Source organism: Mustela lutreola, chromosome 2 (assembly GCF_030435805.1).
Source record: "Mustela lutreola isolate mMusLut2 chromosome 2, mMusLut2.pri, whole genome shotgun sequence".
In the NCBI taxonomy this organism is placed as follows: Eukaryota; Metazoa; Chordata; class Mammalia; order Carnivora; family Mustelidae; genus Mustela; species Mustela lutreola.
In genome coordinates this window covers 22,610,170-22,628,270 of record NC_081291.1, presented here as the reverse complement: position 1 = coordinate 22,628,270, position 18,101 = coordinate 22,610,170, and the positions used below count along the sequence as shown (strand labels likewise).

Below are 18,101 nucleotides of genomic sequence, written 5' to 3'. Positions count from 1 at the left end.
GTCAGAGGCGTTCCCACCACTCTGCTAGTCTGAGCACAAAATGCGCTAGACGGTTCAGCCCTGACACCTTGGCTCCCAGGTTCCTTCAGCCAGAGGCTCTTGAGAAGCAGAGTCACAAGACCCTAAGCTTTTCAGGAACAAGCGCTCACCACGTCCCACCCACTCCTGGCTAAGGACCTCCAAGGAGTCCCCAGAAGGACCTGCCACCCAAGGAAATCCCAAATACAGCTCAGAGGAAAGAATGAGTGAGGTGCTTCTCAGGGCAGCCACAGCAACTAACTACCCGTGTTTACTGAACAGCTACTTGGTTCCCCCGGGGCCAGGCACTGTCCGGGATCCCAAAATGACTCACTTAAGAATTGTATTCTGAAGATGCTTAGTAAGACAGAGATAAGACATGCATATAAAGACCGAAAACATCGGGTATTTTGTACGTGAACTGCCATGAGAGAGGCTCAGAGAAGAGTGTTACTTCCGATCACAGTGGGAAAAGCTCTCATGGAAGAGACGTCGTTTGAGAGGATTCCTGAACTCCTCCAGGGGCCGGAGCGGAAGAGGCACTGCAGGTGGAGAAGAGGCCAGAAGGTGGGCGAGCGCCAATGGGGGGTGGGGGTGCTGCTGCTCTGGGAAGGAGGGACTCAGAAAGCTCATACAGCCCAGGAGGGCCTGGTCACGGCAACGGGGGCATGGCTAAGCAGGAGGGGTAAGATGGGAAGGGGTCTGTAAAGGCAAAACATCAAGGCGCTCAAGAAAAACAAAAACAAAAAACAGGCCACAACAACAAGATGAGGAAGGGGATGGGAAAGGGGTCAAAGACTTGGTAAAACCTCCCACTGAATTAAAGGAGCATTTGCTGAGCCCCTGGTCAGAGCCACTATGCCTGATGAAGGGGCAGAGAGGCCTTGCCCTCTGTGGCTGGTGTCATTAGCAGACATCAGGGGAGGCCTGAATTGGCAGATGAGCACCCAGAGGTGGGACAGTCCTACTAATCTGAGGCAACTGAGCGCTCCAGAGGGTACCACACCGTCGCCCTTGAGAAACTGAAGTCTGGGAAGCAAAGCAGGGAGTTCTTCGACACAGTGAGGCACACAGTATTATAAGCAGCCCCGCTCTGACACTCGGGAAGGCAGAGCTCGCCCTGCTCCCCACCCCGGGCTAAGAAGAAATTAAATAAGTGATACACACTTTCAGTAAGTGGAACTGGGGAGCTAGCGCGACAGACGGAGCCAAAAAGCATCTCACTGTGGGAACTCAGTCGTACCGTTTCCATGGCTTCAACCTCCGCGAGTCCCTGCAAGTCCACAAATGAAACTGCCTAGAAACTTGAGACTGTTTATATTTTAAGAAAAAAAAAAAAAAAAAAGAGAAGACGACGACGATGAGGAGACCTAAGCCTGGGAAAACTTGCTGCCCCCAAGGCAGTCTCCAGATGCCCAAAGCTGGCTCAGTTACAAGCAAGCCAGACCAAACACACACTAGTCACCTTTCTCACCCGACAGAAGTAATCGTGTCACTACAGATGACCTTAAGAGGCAGACAGAGCTCGGCACAAAGTTGGCTCTAAGGGTTCAACATACCCAGTTCCCAGAGAGCGAAGGCGCAAAGGAAAAACCCACCAGCTCCCTGACGCGTGCTGCTTTGCAACCCGTATCGCTCTTTGCCCTTTGATTTGCCATTCACGTTAACTGGAAGGTATTTACTACAGATGAAAAATAAGCTTCGTTCAGCCGCCTCTCAACAGATCCCAAAAATAGAGCAATCACTTGGGTACAAATTGGGTCAAATGTATTAAAAAAAAAAAAAAAAAAAAAACTGGCTCCCTGGTGGGAGCACTGACACGGCCTGTGACCTTGCAGAGAGTCAGGGGGAAATCCGCAAAGATCTTCCCTTCCCACAGTGGGAAAGGAAATATTTAAAGAGTCGAGCAGAGAATAAACTCCTCTAGCCATGTGACCATCCAAGTGAAACAAGACAGAAACTCAAATGCTAGAGTTTCAGAACAGTAAGAGGTCAAAGGAGTAGATGTTGGTTTTTAGAAAGGCCTGCCAAACGAATACAGGGCCTCCCTCCGCCCACCCCTTAAAATACCACTGTGTAAGAACGGTTAAGAAAGCATCCGCAGGGGAGGGATTGCAAGGGAGAAGGAGAGAGATTTATCCATTTCCTCTATTTTATTCCCTTACTCATTCCCTGAGAAATCCAACCGGTCTGACGGCAGATATCAGTGCCCTGAATTTCCCTGGGAAAAATCAGAATATTAATTGGCTTACGCAGGCAGCTCCATTAATTATTCCATTGATCTGAATTAATCGGCCTTTCTGAAAGGTATTTATTTTCTAAGTTTGTTTAATCATGTTCTCTTGAGCTACAAAAAGCAACAAACTGGGTCACCATCCACGTTGTTAAATTTGGTAACAAGGCTGACACCATCTGTGGCCTCGCCTCTGATGAACCACCCCCTTCGATGGGGGCTCTCCGCCACTTCTGCTCTTCCTTTAGAAGGATCATCTGATGTCGCCCGTCTACGAGCAAAGCACACAAATCACCCCCAGCAAAGCAGAAACCCACACTCACGGCAAATGTGTGTATGCGTATCCAACTCCTGCTGACTTATATTTTCAGTAGCAATACCCAAAACTTTTTTTACATTCTCTAGAATTCAGATTACAAAAGCCCAAATATGAACAGACCTCATGTTACACCTAACATAGGCTACAACGTTTTAAGTGTAACATGAAATCCTGTGTACACATGATTAAAGCTAAAATCACAAGAGCAGGGATGGCTGGATGGCTCAGTTGGTTGAGCGTCTGCCTTTGGCTTGGGTCATGGTCCTGGGGTCCTTGGATGGAGTCCAGCACTGGGCTCCTTGCTCAGCAGGGGGCCTGCTTCTCCCTCTCCCTCTGCCTGCCACTCTCCCTGCTTATCCTCTCTCCCTCTCTCTCTCTCTCTGACAACTAAGGAAAATCTTTAAAAAATCAAATCAAATCAATAAAATCACAAGAGCATCCTTTCAGTATCTTCAGAACCCAGCAGTCCCCCCATAAGCCCCGGCTCTGCCTTTTTACCACTCACTCAGTTACAAACAGCCACCTTACTCCAATACAGCTGCAACATGGAAAACCAGAAATGAATCTAGCTAAAAGAGAGAGCAAAACAAGAAAGAGAGCTCCCTGTTACCCAGCACCAGCCCCCTCCTCCACCTGCCTTTCTGCACAGCGCCCCCCGCCCCCCAAGGAGGATGCAGCCACTCCAGAAAAATCCCGACATGGCTTCTGAATCATCAAGAAAAGATTACAGAATGTCAGAAGCAAATACAATCCCAGTGATCACCTCATCCAGAACCCCCTGACAAGTGGCTGAACAGCAATGTGGAAAGGATTTAGGAAATGCCCCCCCAAAACACAGCTAGTTGTCCCAGCCCAGTGGGACAAGCTCCTAGTCCCAACTCAGGAGCAACTTCGGGCTTTTTTTTCTTTTCTTTTCTTTTTTTTAAATTTCTGTCTTTTTTTTTTTTTTTTTTTTTTAAACTACATCAACCTTTCCCAAAGGAAGTTTCATGAAGCAATGGTTCCGTGATGTGGTCTGCCAAAAAACTGTTTGAAGAATCCATGACCAATTACTTTTAGAGACTAGCTGAGTTAAACAAAATGAAACCAGTTTTTTAACTACAGACCTTCCCGGAGCTCTTACTGAGCTTATGTGCACTATAAATCTTTAAGAGGGCAATAAAGTATGTGGAAGTATCCCAATTTATTTAACCCTAGAATCATTTTATCCTGGAATAAAATGTATCTTCATAGGATCCTCCTAATGCAACACTACACTGTATTCTCCAAATTATGTTCCAACGTAGATCTAGTCATTCTATAGTATTCTGATGCTCTAAAAATGAATAGTTCATGTACAAAATCTACGATAATTCTCTACTTACCAGAAAAATTGACCAAACAAAATACCCATCACTCTCAAATAAACACTGGATTTAAAACAAAAACAAAAACAAAAGGAGCTAATATTATCCGGAAAAGAATGGTAGACAGCAAAACCCTATGCAGAGAGAAAAGTTATTTTAAAATCTGCTACAAACCTCTTCCATAAAAAAGTGCCACATCTATTTATGCAAGATTCATGACTTTAAACACTTTCATTCAGTATAAATTTGAGAATACAGGTCAGAAGGAAAAAAAAAAAAAAAAACCCCACAAACAAACCCCCTGTTGCAAAGCTCCAGGAAATATCACAGGCATAGCTGTAAACTTCCACCACCCAGAAAGCCAGCTGCCAGTTTAAGTAGAGAGGCCAATGAAAACCACATATCAGGACAAGCAGGAACTCTAAGGACACTTACCAAGTTATGATTTGTTGAATTAGAATCATCTTCAGGGAATGGGATGTAAATAGCTAAGGCCACACAATTGGCAAAAATAGCCAATAATATAAATATGTCAAATGGTCTGGAAAATGTTGTTAAGGCATATATGTCTTATGCAAACGCAAACCATCTCTCCCATCACACTCTCGATCACACCACTCTTGAATCACTTTTGAAACGAAAATTACGCACTCGAGTCCTCTCTCGACCCACTGTTGTGCCCGCTCTGTCTCCAGCAAATATCATCGTCCGTGGTCATCTGGCAGATGTTCCTATCGAATGACTTTTTCGGGTCCTTTCTTTCTCTTGCAAGGACCATGTTACGCTCGTGCTTTGCTGTGCGTTTTATATTGAAACCTACCCACACATCCAGTGAGGGCACCCTATGAAACATGTTTCTGCTTCTTCGAGTTTTAAAGGCGACAAAGGCCTGAGAACACTACACTCCTGGTGCCATAGACACAAAGGGAAGTCCCCATGAGACAAATCTCTTCCACAAATCCTTGCTTCCATGTGTTAAAGCCATTTTCTCGGGGGCTATTCTTGGCTGGGTCAGTCTCCTGTCTGGACCGGGGCAGGCCAAGGCACCAGAACTTTCTGCACTCTACCTGTGACCGTCTCGTGGCATGTTCCAATACCTCAGACACTGTGACAAGCAGCCAGGCTCCAGCTCCCCCTCTGCTTCCTTTACTAATCAATGCCTATCACTGTTTCGGATTACAGCTGGACTGGAGCTTGGTTTCTAATGAGCTGTTACTGCATTCAATTTATAAACAAATTAAATAAAAAGCCATAAGAAATCAGCACCAGACACTCTGAAAGTACAATTGAACAATTCTAAATCTCGGGGGTCTGTCTGGAAGAAATCACTTTGAAATCAGCTTGCAACAGATACTTGCTTCAACATTCTGGTGTTATTAAGAGACATTGTCAAAACTGGCAATGCAAAATTTGACTTCTGCCAAAATGACGGTTTTTCTTCTTTTGGCTTTCAGGCTTTCCGAATGCAAGGTTTCTCAGCACCAACATAATCTGCAACTTTGGGGGGTGGGGTGGGGGAATGGCTTGATTTTATAAGTGTTTCTGCCATAACCTCACTCACAAAAGGCAAAGCCACTGATACTAAACATCTCCAAGTATTAAAGCTTTGAGGATGTGAACAGAGCCTTCTCCATTCATCCTGATACCCTTCTGGGAAATCCAAAAATGCTGAAGGAAACAAAGGCCCACTACCTCCCTGTGGATACCCTGAGTCTTATGAAAAGTCACCCCTTTAAAGTGTTTCGACACTCATTGAAATAAGGACAACGAGTGACTTTCTTTTCTTACTAATTTTGATGGGTTTATTTTTAAAGCCAATTAGCTTTCATTCATATTTATTCTTTTACCTCTTCTAGTATTACAAAATCTCTTATCCAAGGATCCAACCTCAAGACAGTCCCCCTTCAGAAGACTTCAGGATCCTCTTTTCGTTTTTCTTTCTTTTTTTTTTTTTTTTTTTTTTGCCATTCCTACTGCAATTTTAAAAGCCAACTGCCCCACTGTTATCCTACAGAGAAAACACACCCTGTGATCTCTCCCATCCCCATTCTTTCCCTTTTAGTTCCCAGTACCTAAATGACAGACCAGCAAATCCAAGAAATACCAATGCTATTCAGGAAAGCCAAACACTTTTTTTTTTTCCTTATGGGGGTCTGATTTCAGCTGCCAAGTGTGGATGGTTAATTATCTCACTGCCCCAAGATTTTTACAAGCCACACACAACAGAGCAACAGAGAAATAGATGGGTCTGCTCCCAAAAAGTCCTTCTGATAAGGCAAACACTCCTCATTCCCCCCAAGATGCAGGACACTCTTGCCTTGTCTGGGTATACAGACCAGCAAGGTTCTCACTCTCCCAGTGCGGACTGGGCCTGGCACAGCTGGCTCTCAGAGGATTTCTATGACCTGCTCCCTGAACTAGAAGGGAACTGTCACTGGGAAAGACAAACAGATCATATGTTGTTTAAAGATCTGTTCTACGGACTGTCCCATTTGTAGGCAGGCTTCTCCCTACATTGGCAGCCCACATCCCCTAGTTCCTGTACACATGTGGCCGGCCATGCGGGAAAGGGAGTCAGCTGTACAATCCAGGAATTCATTCTGTACACATAAATTGCGATATACACATTACTGTGCACGAAGAGGAACAGTGTCAGGCCTCCCACCTTACTCCACATGCAATGAAGGACCCCAGAGAGGGCTCTGCTCACCCCAAGTCATGTCAGGCCGACCTCAGGAGGAGGAGATCTCTCTGGCTGAGTGCAACTATGCTTCTGCTGGCAGCGATGCCATCGAGGCATGCCCCCATGCGCCTAGCTGCCTCTGGGCTGACACTAGCATTCATTCTCAGACTAGAAGAGAACTTACACAGAAAACAGGTCCACGCACCCCCAGCTATGCGAGAGATACCATAACTCCCTCTAGAGAGCGGACATCTGTTCTAAAAAGGAAAAGCTCACGAAAACCCCTCAAATCCTACCCTCGCCTTTGGCTGCCCTCTCCAAAACCTTTCTCCACAAAGTTACCTCATTTTAACTTGTGTCTGTGAGCACAGAAAACCACCAGCTACAACAGAAGGCCTGCAAAGAGGAGCCCAGCTAGGTGCCCAGGTTCTAAGGGGGTTACAGCTCCACCTTCCAGCTGGCGGCCAAGCTCCTCCCTTTTGAGCTCCTTCACCCTGGGGGTGCTGGGGAAAGCCTGACCTCCTCACTCCTCCTTATGCTTAGGAGCTACTTGAAGGCTCCTGTAGTCCCAAATACACTTCTGGGAAAAGGAAATGCTTTGTTTTACCCAGACCAGTGAATCATCTGACTAATTAGAAAGCCATTTGTTCAGAAAGGAGGCCTCAGTCAACGTTTCTGGAGGGTGACAGTAACTGGAGACTGGCTTCCAGATTTGGGGAAGGGGTGATCAGGCCAAGCACCCCAGTTTTTCAAGATCTGGGATGTTAACAACCATCCTGGGGCATTTGGAGTTCAGTTTTAAAAATACATAGGAGACACTCAGAAATGTAACTCCAGTCCAAGGACACAGACAGAATGTTTTATAAAGGCAGCAACTGCAAATTCCCCCACTGACAGACTGCTCTCTAGCTCACAGGGCCTGGGAAGGAGAGGCGCTCACAAGCCTCTCCCTCCACATGCTCCCTCACGCTCACGTTTCAAATGCTTTTTTGGAACATGTCAAAAGGAAATTCCAGGAAGTCATAGCATTGATGAGCAAATTGCTCCCTCCCCATGAAGCAAGTGTTCATATTTGTAGCTACCTGAACGATCAGATCAGCAAATGTCAGAGCTGGAAGCAACCTCAGCCTTCGTGGGAAGTTGCAGAAAAAAAATTCTAAACATCAGAATGGGAAGATGCCACTAAAGGTCAAAAATGTATCTATTTCTAGCAAAGTCTCATACAGTCTTTTTGTTTTAAATCAGCATACCTCATTTGCAAGAGGTTCCATGCCTATCACAATCCCCAAAGCAATGGTGGGTTTAAACTAACCACCTAGTATCAAATGACCAAATGTCAGCTTCCTATTTGACTGCCACTTTGAAGTTTTTGTCACCCCCTCCCTCCATCACAACACACACACACACACACACACACACACACACACACACACACGGCTAAATATACCCAGAGAGCCAGCCCTCCACACCCCGAGGAGATAGGAAGGTATATACAATGAGACCCTGTACACAGAGCTTTCCCATGTTCACATCCCAGACGGCTACGACTTTGTAAGTGCCATTTCGGAAAGCAGATCCTTTTAAAGAACAGATGTTCAAGAGAAAATGAGAAAGACTTCCCCGAAAAAAAAAGGATACTTCCATTCCACTATACTAATGCAGGCTCTTCGGATGGGGTTATTGAGTGACAAACAGAAAAGGGCGCGGGCAGGTCGGCTGTTGGACGAGTTACCCTGTTTTTTGCTCTTGGCGTATTGCTGACGTTTTCTTTGGGAGAGAGATCCCACAGGTGGGGGTGCGGAGGTGCTCATAGTCTGGGCAGCCTTGGCCTGTCTGGCAGCATCGATTGCAGCTTGCCAAGATAGGACGGTTTGCTTGGAGCTATTCGGCTGAGAAGTTGGTCCTTCACCAGAAAGAGGGAGTCTGGTGCCTCTTGCATAGTTTGCCTCTGGGAAGAAGGAGAAAAGGAAAAATGAACAAACAAACAAACAAACAATGAGAATCCAGTCTCAGGAAAAAAGCAAAGGCTGTCTCCCATCAATAACGGGTGGGGGGGGTATGGTTCCCATGTTTCCATTTAGAACCTCATGTCCTATTTTTCAGAAGCAGGAATGTGGTCAACCAGAGCAGGAAAAGAAGTGCTCGCGCTAGATCCTGGGCGCCACGGGACCCCCTGGTGCAATGAGGTGAGCTCCTTTCTATATTCACGGTTTCCCAAGGACTCCGCTGGTGCCCTTCTTCAAACTGAGGCCATCCACATTTATCCCACCTTTTCTGACATTTAAAAACCCATGGATCTTGGGGCGCCTGGGTGGCTCAGTGGGTTAAGCCACTGCCTTCGGCTCAGGTCGTGATCTCAGGGTCCTGGGATCGAGTCCCGCGTCGGGCTCTCTGCTCAGCAGGGAGCTTGCTTCCCTCTCTCTCTCTCTCTCTCTCTCTCTCTCTGCCTGCCTCTCAGTGTACTTGTAATTTCTCTCTGTCAAATAAATAAATAAAATCTTTAAAAAAAAAAAAAAAAAAAAACCATGGATCTCTAATGAGATCCCCCACGGGGTGGGGGGCGGCAGTGCCAATAACTCAATAGTCTTAATCATTTTCAGGATGTCACTCCAACATCTCTGTACAGCCACAAATGCATGTTTTTCGGCATAGGGGGAGAAAAAAAAAAAAAAAAAACTCCTCCACTGGCACCAGGGCAATACCAAAAGCCCCTAACAAATATCCAGATTATGCACTGACACTTCCTGCAAATGAAAATTCATGATGCTTGGGACTCATTTCCTCCACAGGCTTCCGAAAACAGAAAACATCTTTAGGGCTTTTTTGCATTTTAAATTGCAGCCGCAGCAGCCAAGCCAGCATCCAGAGATACAGTCAAGGCAGACAGCCTGCACCCCTATCCCTAGGAAAGACAGGATGGATTATGCCAGGGGCCCTCAAGGCCCAAGCAGGAGTCACTGAAGTGCAGGCTGGCATAACTGCAGGCTGGCATCTAGGTACAGGGCAGAACCCCAAAGGGGCTGCAAGTGCAAAGCCCCCTCAGACTTTGGGTCAGGCCTCCACCTAGGCAGGTCTCCCAGGCACTTGCCTACCTTGAGTCACAACCTCCTTACTGAGACAGAAGTCAAAGTGAGAGTGGTGGCAAAGGTAGAGGGATGGGCCGTGGCAAAACCATTTCTTGCTAAGTAAAGAATGAGAGAGAGTAGAAGCAAGCACAAGTCTGCCTGCCCAGCAACCAGAGAAGGGGGCCACCGGCCTGGGGCAGCAGCAGTCCCCAGCTGCAAACCGAGCTGGGGAGGAATCCTGCGGAACCTTCCCTTGGGAAGCGCTCTCCCGGGAAGGCTGTGAGCCCACTGAGGTTGGGGGGTGGGGGAGCGCCCCCCGGCCTCCAAGGAGGAGGTAGGAGGGCTGACCAGAAGCTGTTCCAGGCACCGTCTCGACCCAGCCAGGCCGGCGTGGTGACTGCACGTGGTGCCCAGGCCGGGCTGGGGAGGGGAGCCCCACAGCGGCCGCGACTCCCCGGGCATTGCTAGGTTACCGACGTGTGCACCGCGGCGCTGGGAGCGGGAATACTCTCCTCCCGACCCCCTGGCCGCGATTCCGAGACCCGGCCTCCCTCTCCAGGGGCGGGGTGTGCTTCGCCCACCGACGCGAAGAGGGAAACCGGGCAATCCTAGAATTTTCCGGATGCCACTGGAGACCAGGGGGCGGGGAAGGAGGGGAAGGCGAGAAGAGGCTGAAAAGGGGGCTCAGGCTGAGGACTAACAGCCATCCCCCCCTTCCATCGCTCGCAAGCGTTGGAGGAAAGTTGAGCCCGAGGACACTGAACCCGAATCACCTCGGCTCGCCGCCCCTCCGGCGGCACAGTACTCCAAGGACTCCACGGCCGCCCCCACCCCACAAATGCAGAATTAACTCTGACATTCAAGGCCTGAAGGGGAGAACGGAGTGGCTGTCACGCATCTCCCCTTTCTGTGTAGATGGCACCGAGCTAGAAGCATCCTTTCCAACCCCCTCAACCCACCCAGCGCATCAGAGACGGGAGGGGGTGGGAAGGGAGAGGGGGTGGGAAGAGGAGGACCATGACAAGGATGAGATTTGGCAGCGGGTGCCCAGGCTCTGGCTGCTCACCGTTCGCGTGGTCCGCTTGCTGCTGCCGTTGATGGTGCATGTTTTTCATCATCATCATCATCATCATCCACGAACATTTATTGAGCGCCTACTGTGTGCAGGGCACGGTGCTGGGCGTTGGGGCGGGGGAGGAACGGGTAAGGGGGTGACCAATAGATAGGAGCCGCGGTCCCTGCCCTTATTGTCGCTTCAGCAGGGGGTGGGGAGGGACGGGGACAGATAGCAGAAAATAAGAATAATTTGTAAAAACCGCTCGCCACCCACGCTCCTTCTTTTTCAAAAATGGAGCAAAATAAACTTTTTTAAAAAAATAAGATAAGATGTATATATTATCTTAATAATATATACATGTAATTTTTTGCTGCAAAGGAGAATTGGCTTGGTCCCCTCCTCTAGCGGAGGGACGCCGCGGAGATGCCGGCCCGGCCGCCGGGGCCGCTCGGAGCGCCCCCCATGCCCGCCCGCCCGCCGCGGTGCCCGGTGCCCGCCGCCGCCGCCGCCGCCCGCGCCGCCGCTGGCTCGGGACCGCGGGCGCCCCGAGCTCACATCCGGGGACGGAGGCGCTCGCTCGCTCGCTCGCTCCGCGCCCGCCGCGCCGCGCCGCACGCCGGCTTCGCCCTGGCGACGCTGCGCGCCCGCCGCCGCCGTCCCCTCCCTCCCCCCCGCCCGCCGAGCCTCCCACGGGCCGCGCCGCACCCCAGGGGCCGGGCCCGGCCCGCGGCTGTACCCGCTCGGCCCGCGCGCCCGGGGTGGCCGCCGCGTGGGGCTTGGGGTACCGCCACCCCGCCTGGCTCGGAGGACCCGCGGGCGCCAAAGGGTTAAGCGCGCTCCGGCCGCCGGCTGCCGCTTAACCCCCTGCGCGCCGCAGCGTGCTCCGGGCGGTCGCCCGACTGAGGTGGGCGGGGCCTGCGGAGCCCGCGGACGCCGGCTGCGGATTAACCGCTCCTCCCCTTCATTTAGGCGGGGCGGGGTTGGGGATGGGAATGGGGATGGGAAGGGGGAGAGCTGGAGAGTGCGCTGCTTAGGCTCCCGCGCTGGCCTCGGCCCTCGGCGTCCCTCTCCTCCGCACACCTGGAGGAAGCCCCGCCCCCTGGGAGCCCAGGTGCCCGCGGGCGGTCGTCTGTGGGTGGAGGGGCTTTGCCAGGCTACCTCCCTACTCCCCCTCCTGCTTCCTCAGGCTTTTCCTGGGTGCGGGGGGATGGGGGAGCCCTGCTTTCTCGAAAGCATTCACTGTCCCAGGTAAGGGCACCTGGAGATCTAACCGGGTTTCCAGAGTGTCCCCCGCCTCTAACCCGGGCCGGGTCTGGCGCCACTGTGGGCCCAAAGATTCGGGGAGTGACAGGGGGCACTTTCTGTCTGCGTCTCTCCCTCCCCCCACCTTACGTGTGTTTGCGGGCAGGTACGAGGAAGTAAAGGCCAAGGTCTTTCAAACAGCGAGTGTTGGTTAAAGGAATAGGTAGTGCGCTAAAACTGCGGCCTCTCGTGTGGCAGCGGAGGAGAGTGCCTTCCCTGTCGCCTTCCCTGTGCCTTCCCTGTATTTGGGGTGGGGGTTTCTGCCAAGGGCAGCTCCTGTCTAGAGGGGAAAGTACTGTATCTAGTGGATGACTGATTATTTCTCTTTTAGCGTTGTGCTGGCTGTTGGAGAAGGGCTTCTGCTTTACTTCACAAGATTCGATTTATTTGCTTTTGTTCCGATCTGCATGTTCCTACAGCGTTTTAGAACGTCTGAGAACAGCGTCTTTAAAGCAAAAAGCTCAGCGTGACTTAAGAAAATGAGCGTTTATGAGAAGGTGCTCCTTGGCCAAAGAAAGCGCTCTGGGCATCAATTGTTGGGGGCCACCTGGGAAGAGACAGTGAGGACCAAACATAAGGCTTTCCAGGGGCCTTCCTGATAGGGGCACAAGGATGGAAGGATAAAAACAATCAGGCTCCTTGTTCCTTTCTCTTCTTTTGTTGTTTCACTTTTTCTTTCTGGAGAGGTGGCAAGGCAGGGGAAGAGCCCTGTGGCCTAGCAGTAAGCCTGCTCCTGAGCCCCAATCTGAAGGGACCGAAGATAGTTGCCTTCAGAGAACTTTCCCATCCACAGACCTCGAGTGCTGATGCAAGTATTAAATTCATTTACCTGTCCCTTCCAGACTTCAAGGTCTAAAGCCCTGCCTCTATTCTGCAAAGACCCACCCTGATATTTGCTCACAATTCAGGTCAGCCAGCATGTATAAGACACTTGTTAAGAACAGGGTCTAGGCTAGGTGTTGTCCAAATCCATAGTACATTCTCTCCCTCATGGAGATACAACCTAGGGAAGGAAGAAGAGTGTGGGTCCATCTGTAGTACTATGTGGGACACAGGAGCTGTCATAGGTATGAAGAAAATGCCACGAAAGCATCAAAGAGATTCATTCGAGATGTTTTCACTGAAGACATGGCATTCAGATTCTTAAAAATTGATGAGGGGAGGAAAGGGGAGGAGTGAGCTGATGGAGCACAGGGCAATTTTAAGGCATTGAAGCTGTTCTGTATGATACTGTCATGATTATAGTACACTATGCCTTTGTCAGAACCCATAGAATGTACAACACAAAGAGTAAACCCTAATGTAAATTATGGGCTTATATAACAATGTACTTATAACAATGTATCAATATTGGCTCATCAATTGTAACAAATGTAGCACACTCATCCAAGATGTTACTAATAGGAGAAACAGTTGGGAGAGAGAGTATAGGGGAACTCTACACTTTCTCTGCAATTTTTTCTGTAAACCTAAAACTGCTCTTAAAAAATAAAGTCTATTAAAAACAGGTGACTAATTTTATTGGGCACAAGTGGAGTAAGAGGAATGAGCTTTGGGGGAAAGAGTGAAGGCGGGGGAGGCCCACGTCCAGGGTGGGATGTGTTTGAAAAGAAGCAGGAGTGCAGGTTGGAGGGGCAGGCCTCCCAGGCTGGGGGAGGAAGGAGGCCGGGACAACACAAAGCCAGTCAAGAAGGCTTGCTGGCTCGCTGAGTAATCCAGATTTATCTTCTCTGCAGTGGGAGCCAGTGAAGTGGCAGGATTATATTGTGACTCGGGTCTCCGGGCTTTATACTTTAGATCTTAAGGTATTCGTGGAATTAGAGTTTTTAACATTGTTCCACCCTAGATCCTGAGTCCCATCTTCACAATGTCTCCAGCCAGCTTTCTTTGGGGGTGCGGGGGTGGGGGGGCAGGTGGTGAAGAGATTTGATTCAGCACAGCTCTGAATGCTTTGGCCCACTGGGTAATTTAAATACTTATATTCCCAACATAACACGAATGACTGAATAAATAAATAATAGCTAGTATTTTTTAAAGGCTTCCTATGTCCCAGGACCCAGTATAAACACTTTACATGGGGCGCCTGGGTGGCTCAGTGGTTTAGGCCTCTGCCTTCGGCTCAGGTCATGATCTCAGGGTCCTGGGATCCAGCCCCACATCAGGCTCTCTGCTCAGCGGGGAGCCTGCTTCCCCCTGCCTCTCTGCCTGCCTTCTGCCTACTTGTGATCTTTCTCTATCAAATAAATAAATAAAAATCTTTAAAAAAAATAAAAATAAACACTTTACATGTATGAACTCATGCAATTCTCATAACAAGTCCAGGAGACAAGGCCTATTAACACCCTCATTTTACAGATGACAAAACCAAGACACAGAGGAGTTAAAGGACCTGCCCCAACCCAGATGATTATTTAGTGGCCGGGAGGATAAGACCCAAGAAAGGCTCGAATAAAAGGCAGCCACATGTCATAAGACCCAGTTATGTCACAAACATGCTCTTGTGGGGCTTTAATCCCCATGTCCTCATATGTAAAACACTCCCATTTAAAGGCACTGAGCAAGCATTCTGGAAGCAGTTCCCTGCATGTATTTCATTTTTTAAAAATCCTCGGGCACCTGGGTGGCTCAGTTGTTTAGGCATCTGCTTTCAGCTCAGGTCATGATCCTGGGGTCCTGGGATAGTGTCCCACAATGGGATCCCTGCTCGGCGGGGTGCCTGCCTCTCCCTCTTCCTGCTGTTCCCCCTGCTTGTGCTCTCTCTCTCTGTGTCAAATAGATAAATAAAATCTTAAAAAACAAACAACAAACCAAAAAAACCTTGCTGCTACCCCAGTCCAGAGCCTTGCCACCTCACATCCCTACATCACTAACTAGATGCCCTAAATCCATTCGGTAATAAACCATCCCATGCTCAGAAAACACCATGCCCCTTCCCTAACCAAAAAAAAAAAAAAAAAAAAAAAAAAAAAGGCTGATTCCTCCTTCCTTCCACGTCCAAGCTAAAAAACCTCTGACTAGCTTTCAACCTTATCACCTCGCACCATTCACCTTCGCCATGGTCAGCAGTCTCATTAGGCCGTGAACATGCTGTGCTCATTTCTGACTCTCTGCCCTGGCTCGTGTTTATTCGCTGACCTGAAATCCTGCCTTGCTGACCTCTAACTAAACCCTGCCTACCTAACAAGTCCCCAGCAAGTCCCTGCCTCCTCCCAGAAGCCTTCTTTGATTTCTCCAGCCACAGGAAACACATATGTGCCCACCCCTGCTTCCACCACCCCGTCCCTAAAGGCCTACAGCACCTGGTTACCCCTTCAATTACATGCTTTCTTGTGTCCTGTTTAATTAACTCCTTGACTATGAATCCTGTGTCTCCAACCATGGTGTAGGTCCTTAAGTCCCTGCCCCCACTGCCAAGTGTTCTGCTCACAGCAGGCGCAAAACACTCTGATTAATCTGCACTGGATCAAAACAGCCCACAGATATCACTAGAAATTGTCAGCTAATATTTACAAAAACCCCATAAGTTTATGGCAGGACATTTGGCCCTTAGATGGTAAAAACAAGCAAACAAACAAACAAAAATCCTAAAGGTTATATGCAGAGCATACCTATAAACAAACTGAAGTTGGGTCTCTGATTCTCTGCATTCTCAGGCCTTCATGCTAAGATGATAGCTCTGACCCCCTAACCACTAGATAAGTAGATAAAGGGTACAGGACATATGTTCCAGGTAAAGAAATGGTATGCACAAAGTTCAGCCCCAAAGTCCAGAACGTGTGCAGAAATCAGCAACATGGTTATGCTGCAACATGGGGGTAACTTCAGAGATGGTGATATTAAGTGAAGGGGATGGTGGAAATTCCCAAACATCTGGCTCACCAGTCAGGGTATCCTCCTGTGGTCTAGTGGTTCTCAAGCCCTTTGGTCTCAGGACCCCTTTACACTCTTAAAAGTTATGGTACACCTTGGGGCACCTGGGAGTCCTGGAATCAAGCCCCACTTTGAGTCCCCTGTAGGGCTCCGTGCTCAGTGGGGAGTCTGTGTCAGGATTCTCTCTCTCTTCCTCTGCCTCCCTCCCCCTGCTTGCTCTCTCTCTCTCTCTCTCTCTCTCTCCAGAATAAATAAACAAATCTTAAAGATAAACTATGGTAGACCTCAAAGAGCTTTTGCCGGATAGATTTTATCAATAGGTGTTTATCTGTAAAATTCGAACTAAGAACATTTAAAAATCATTTATCATTCACTTAAAAATAGTAAAAAGCTCATTACATGTTAACATTTTTTTAAAAAGATTTTATTTATTTATCTGACAGAGAGAGAGAGATCACAAGTAGGCAAAGAGGCAAGCAGAGAGAGAGAGGGAAGCAGGCTCCCCACGGAGCAGAGAACCCAATGCGGGGCTCAATCCCAGGACCCTGGGATCATGACCTGAGCCGAAGGCAGAGGCTTTAACCCACTGAGCCACCCAGGTGCCCCTACCTGTTAACATTTTTTAAGGAAAGTTTCTATAATTCCCAATACAAAATAGTGAGAAGGAGAGCATTCCTTTACATTTCTGCAAATCTCTTTACTGCCTGGCTGAAAAGAAGACACCTGGATTCTCATACATTCAATCCACAGTGACAGGACTTGGGCTGACATGTATGAATAATATCGAGCCCTATACAGATATCTAGTTGGAAAAGGGAGAGCCATTTTAATAGCCTTTTCAGATAATTGTAGATATACTCCTTTGCTATGACATTAAACTTGACTTTTAAAGGTTAGTTGAAATGTGGAATCTGAAACCATAGCAGTGAAACTTCTCATACTGTTACATTAAAATCTACCAGTTTATATTGTGCTTTGAATGGATCTTGTTACTCATGCATAATTTGGTAACACATATTGGTCATTTGGAAAATATTGGTTCACTGAGGTACACAGACTTTCCAAATGTTGACACATCTCATTATACCGTATAAAAGAAAACTCCACATTCATTGTTATCGCCACCAATCTCTTCAGAAAGTCTTAAATATTGGGAAGCTGTCAAGCTCTCAGTGGTAGAAAGAAGTTTTTCAAAGTTCTAATTTTCACTTGAAAGCTCAAATTTTATAATTGGCACAAATACTGTCAAGTTTTGTTTTTTTTTTTCTTTGAGGTGACTGGCTCACTTCACTCATTTTCAGGAAAATAACTGCCAAAGGCTTAGGTATGAATAACCAAAATTTGTCAGTAAAAAAAATGGTGTTCCATGGAAAAAGCAACCTATCCAAACTATCACAAAGAAAAACAACCACTGTATTCAGCAGAGGTGTTTTATGTATATGTCCTAGTTTTTCACCTGGGGTGTTAAGAAGACTTCTATACAAGGGTTGAGATATAATAAAACTAATAATTTTTACTGCTTCATCAAGGAGATTCTTAAATAGAATTGGCAACATTTTTACTGTGAGTCAATGGCAGACATTGTGCATAATGCAACGTCCCCCGGTATACTTTAATGTCCCTGCCTTGATTCATGCTAAGACACCAGCAGTTTAAACTACAGTTGAATTTGCACATACCAACACTCTAGAAAAGACAAAAAAGTCTTCATGTTACTATGCAAATAGATCTGACCTGCAGAGACCCCTTGAAAGGGTTTTAGGTCTCCACAGCTGGAGTCACTAGATAATCTACAAGATGCTCAAATATTTCCCAGGACATATTTATACTAAATAATTACCATTTATTTGAAATTCAAACTTAATGGGGTGTCCTATATTTTAGTTTGCTTCAACTGGCAAACTTACCTCTCAGGATCTACAGACTACACCTTAAACATAGCTACTATGGGGTCATTTGGAGCAGAAAATTAATATCAGATTTGTGCTTCATGAGAACAGCTCTACATGGAAGTTATTAGAGAAACCCTCTCTGGAGAGATGAGAACAGCTCTAAAACAGGAGGCAAGATGGATCAGAGGGTGGAAAGATTTGCAGGTGCAGGACATTCTGATGTTACTTTTTTTTTTTTTTTAAGATTTTATTTATTTATTTGACAAAGAGAGATCACAAGTAGGCAGAGAGGCAGGGGGAAGCAGGCATCCTGCTG

At 47.9% G+C, this 18,101-nt stretch overlaps 1 protein-coding gene across 19 annotated transcripts in view; it reads right to left on the bottom strand.

Moving 5' to 3' along the window:
- CACNA1D (calcium voltage-gated channel subunit alpha1 D) overlaps positions 1-11,320 on the bottom strand; it is a 297,449-nt gene extending 286,129 nt beyond the window's left edge. For 4 of the 19 annotated variants that reach the window (XM_059161189.1, XM_059161197.1, XM_059161178.1 and 1 more), the window contains exons 1-3: positions 10,731-11,307; positions 8,238-8,547; positions 4,352-4,457 (exon numbers count right to left, since the gene is read on the bottom strand). In XM_059161189.1, coding sequence (XP_059017172.1) covers positions 4,352-4,457; positions 8,238-8,547; positions 10,731-10,797 — 483 coding nt within the window. In that variant the 5' untranslated portion in view covers positions 10,798-11,307. Of the gene's footprint in view, positions 1-4,351; positions 4,458-8,237; positions 8,548-10,730 lie in introns of all 19 variants that reach the window. The other 15 variants (XM_059161182.1, XM_059161185.1, XM_059161188.1 and 12 more) reach the window with 6 other exon arrangements.
- Between the last annotated feature and the right edge of the window lie 6,781 nt (positions 11,321-18,101).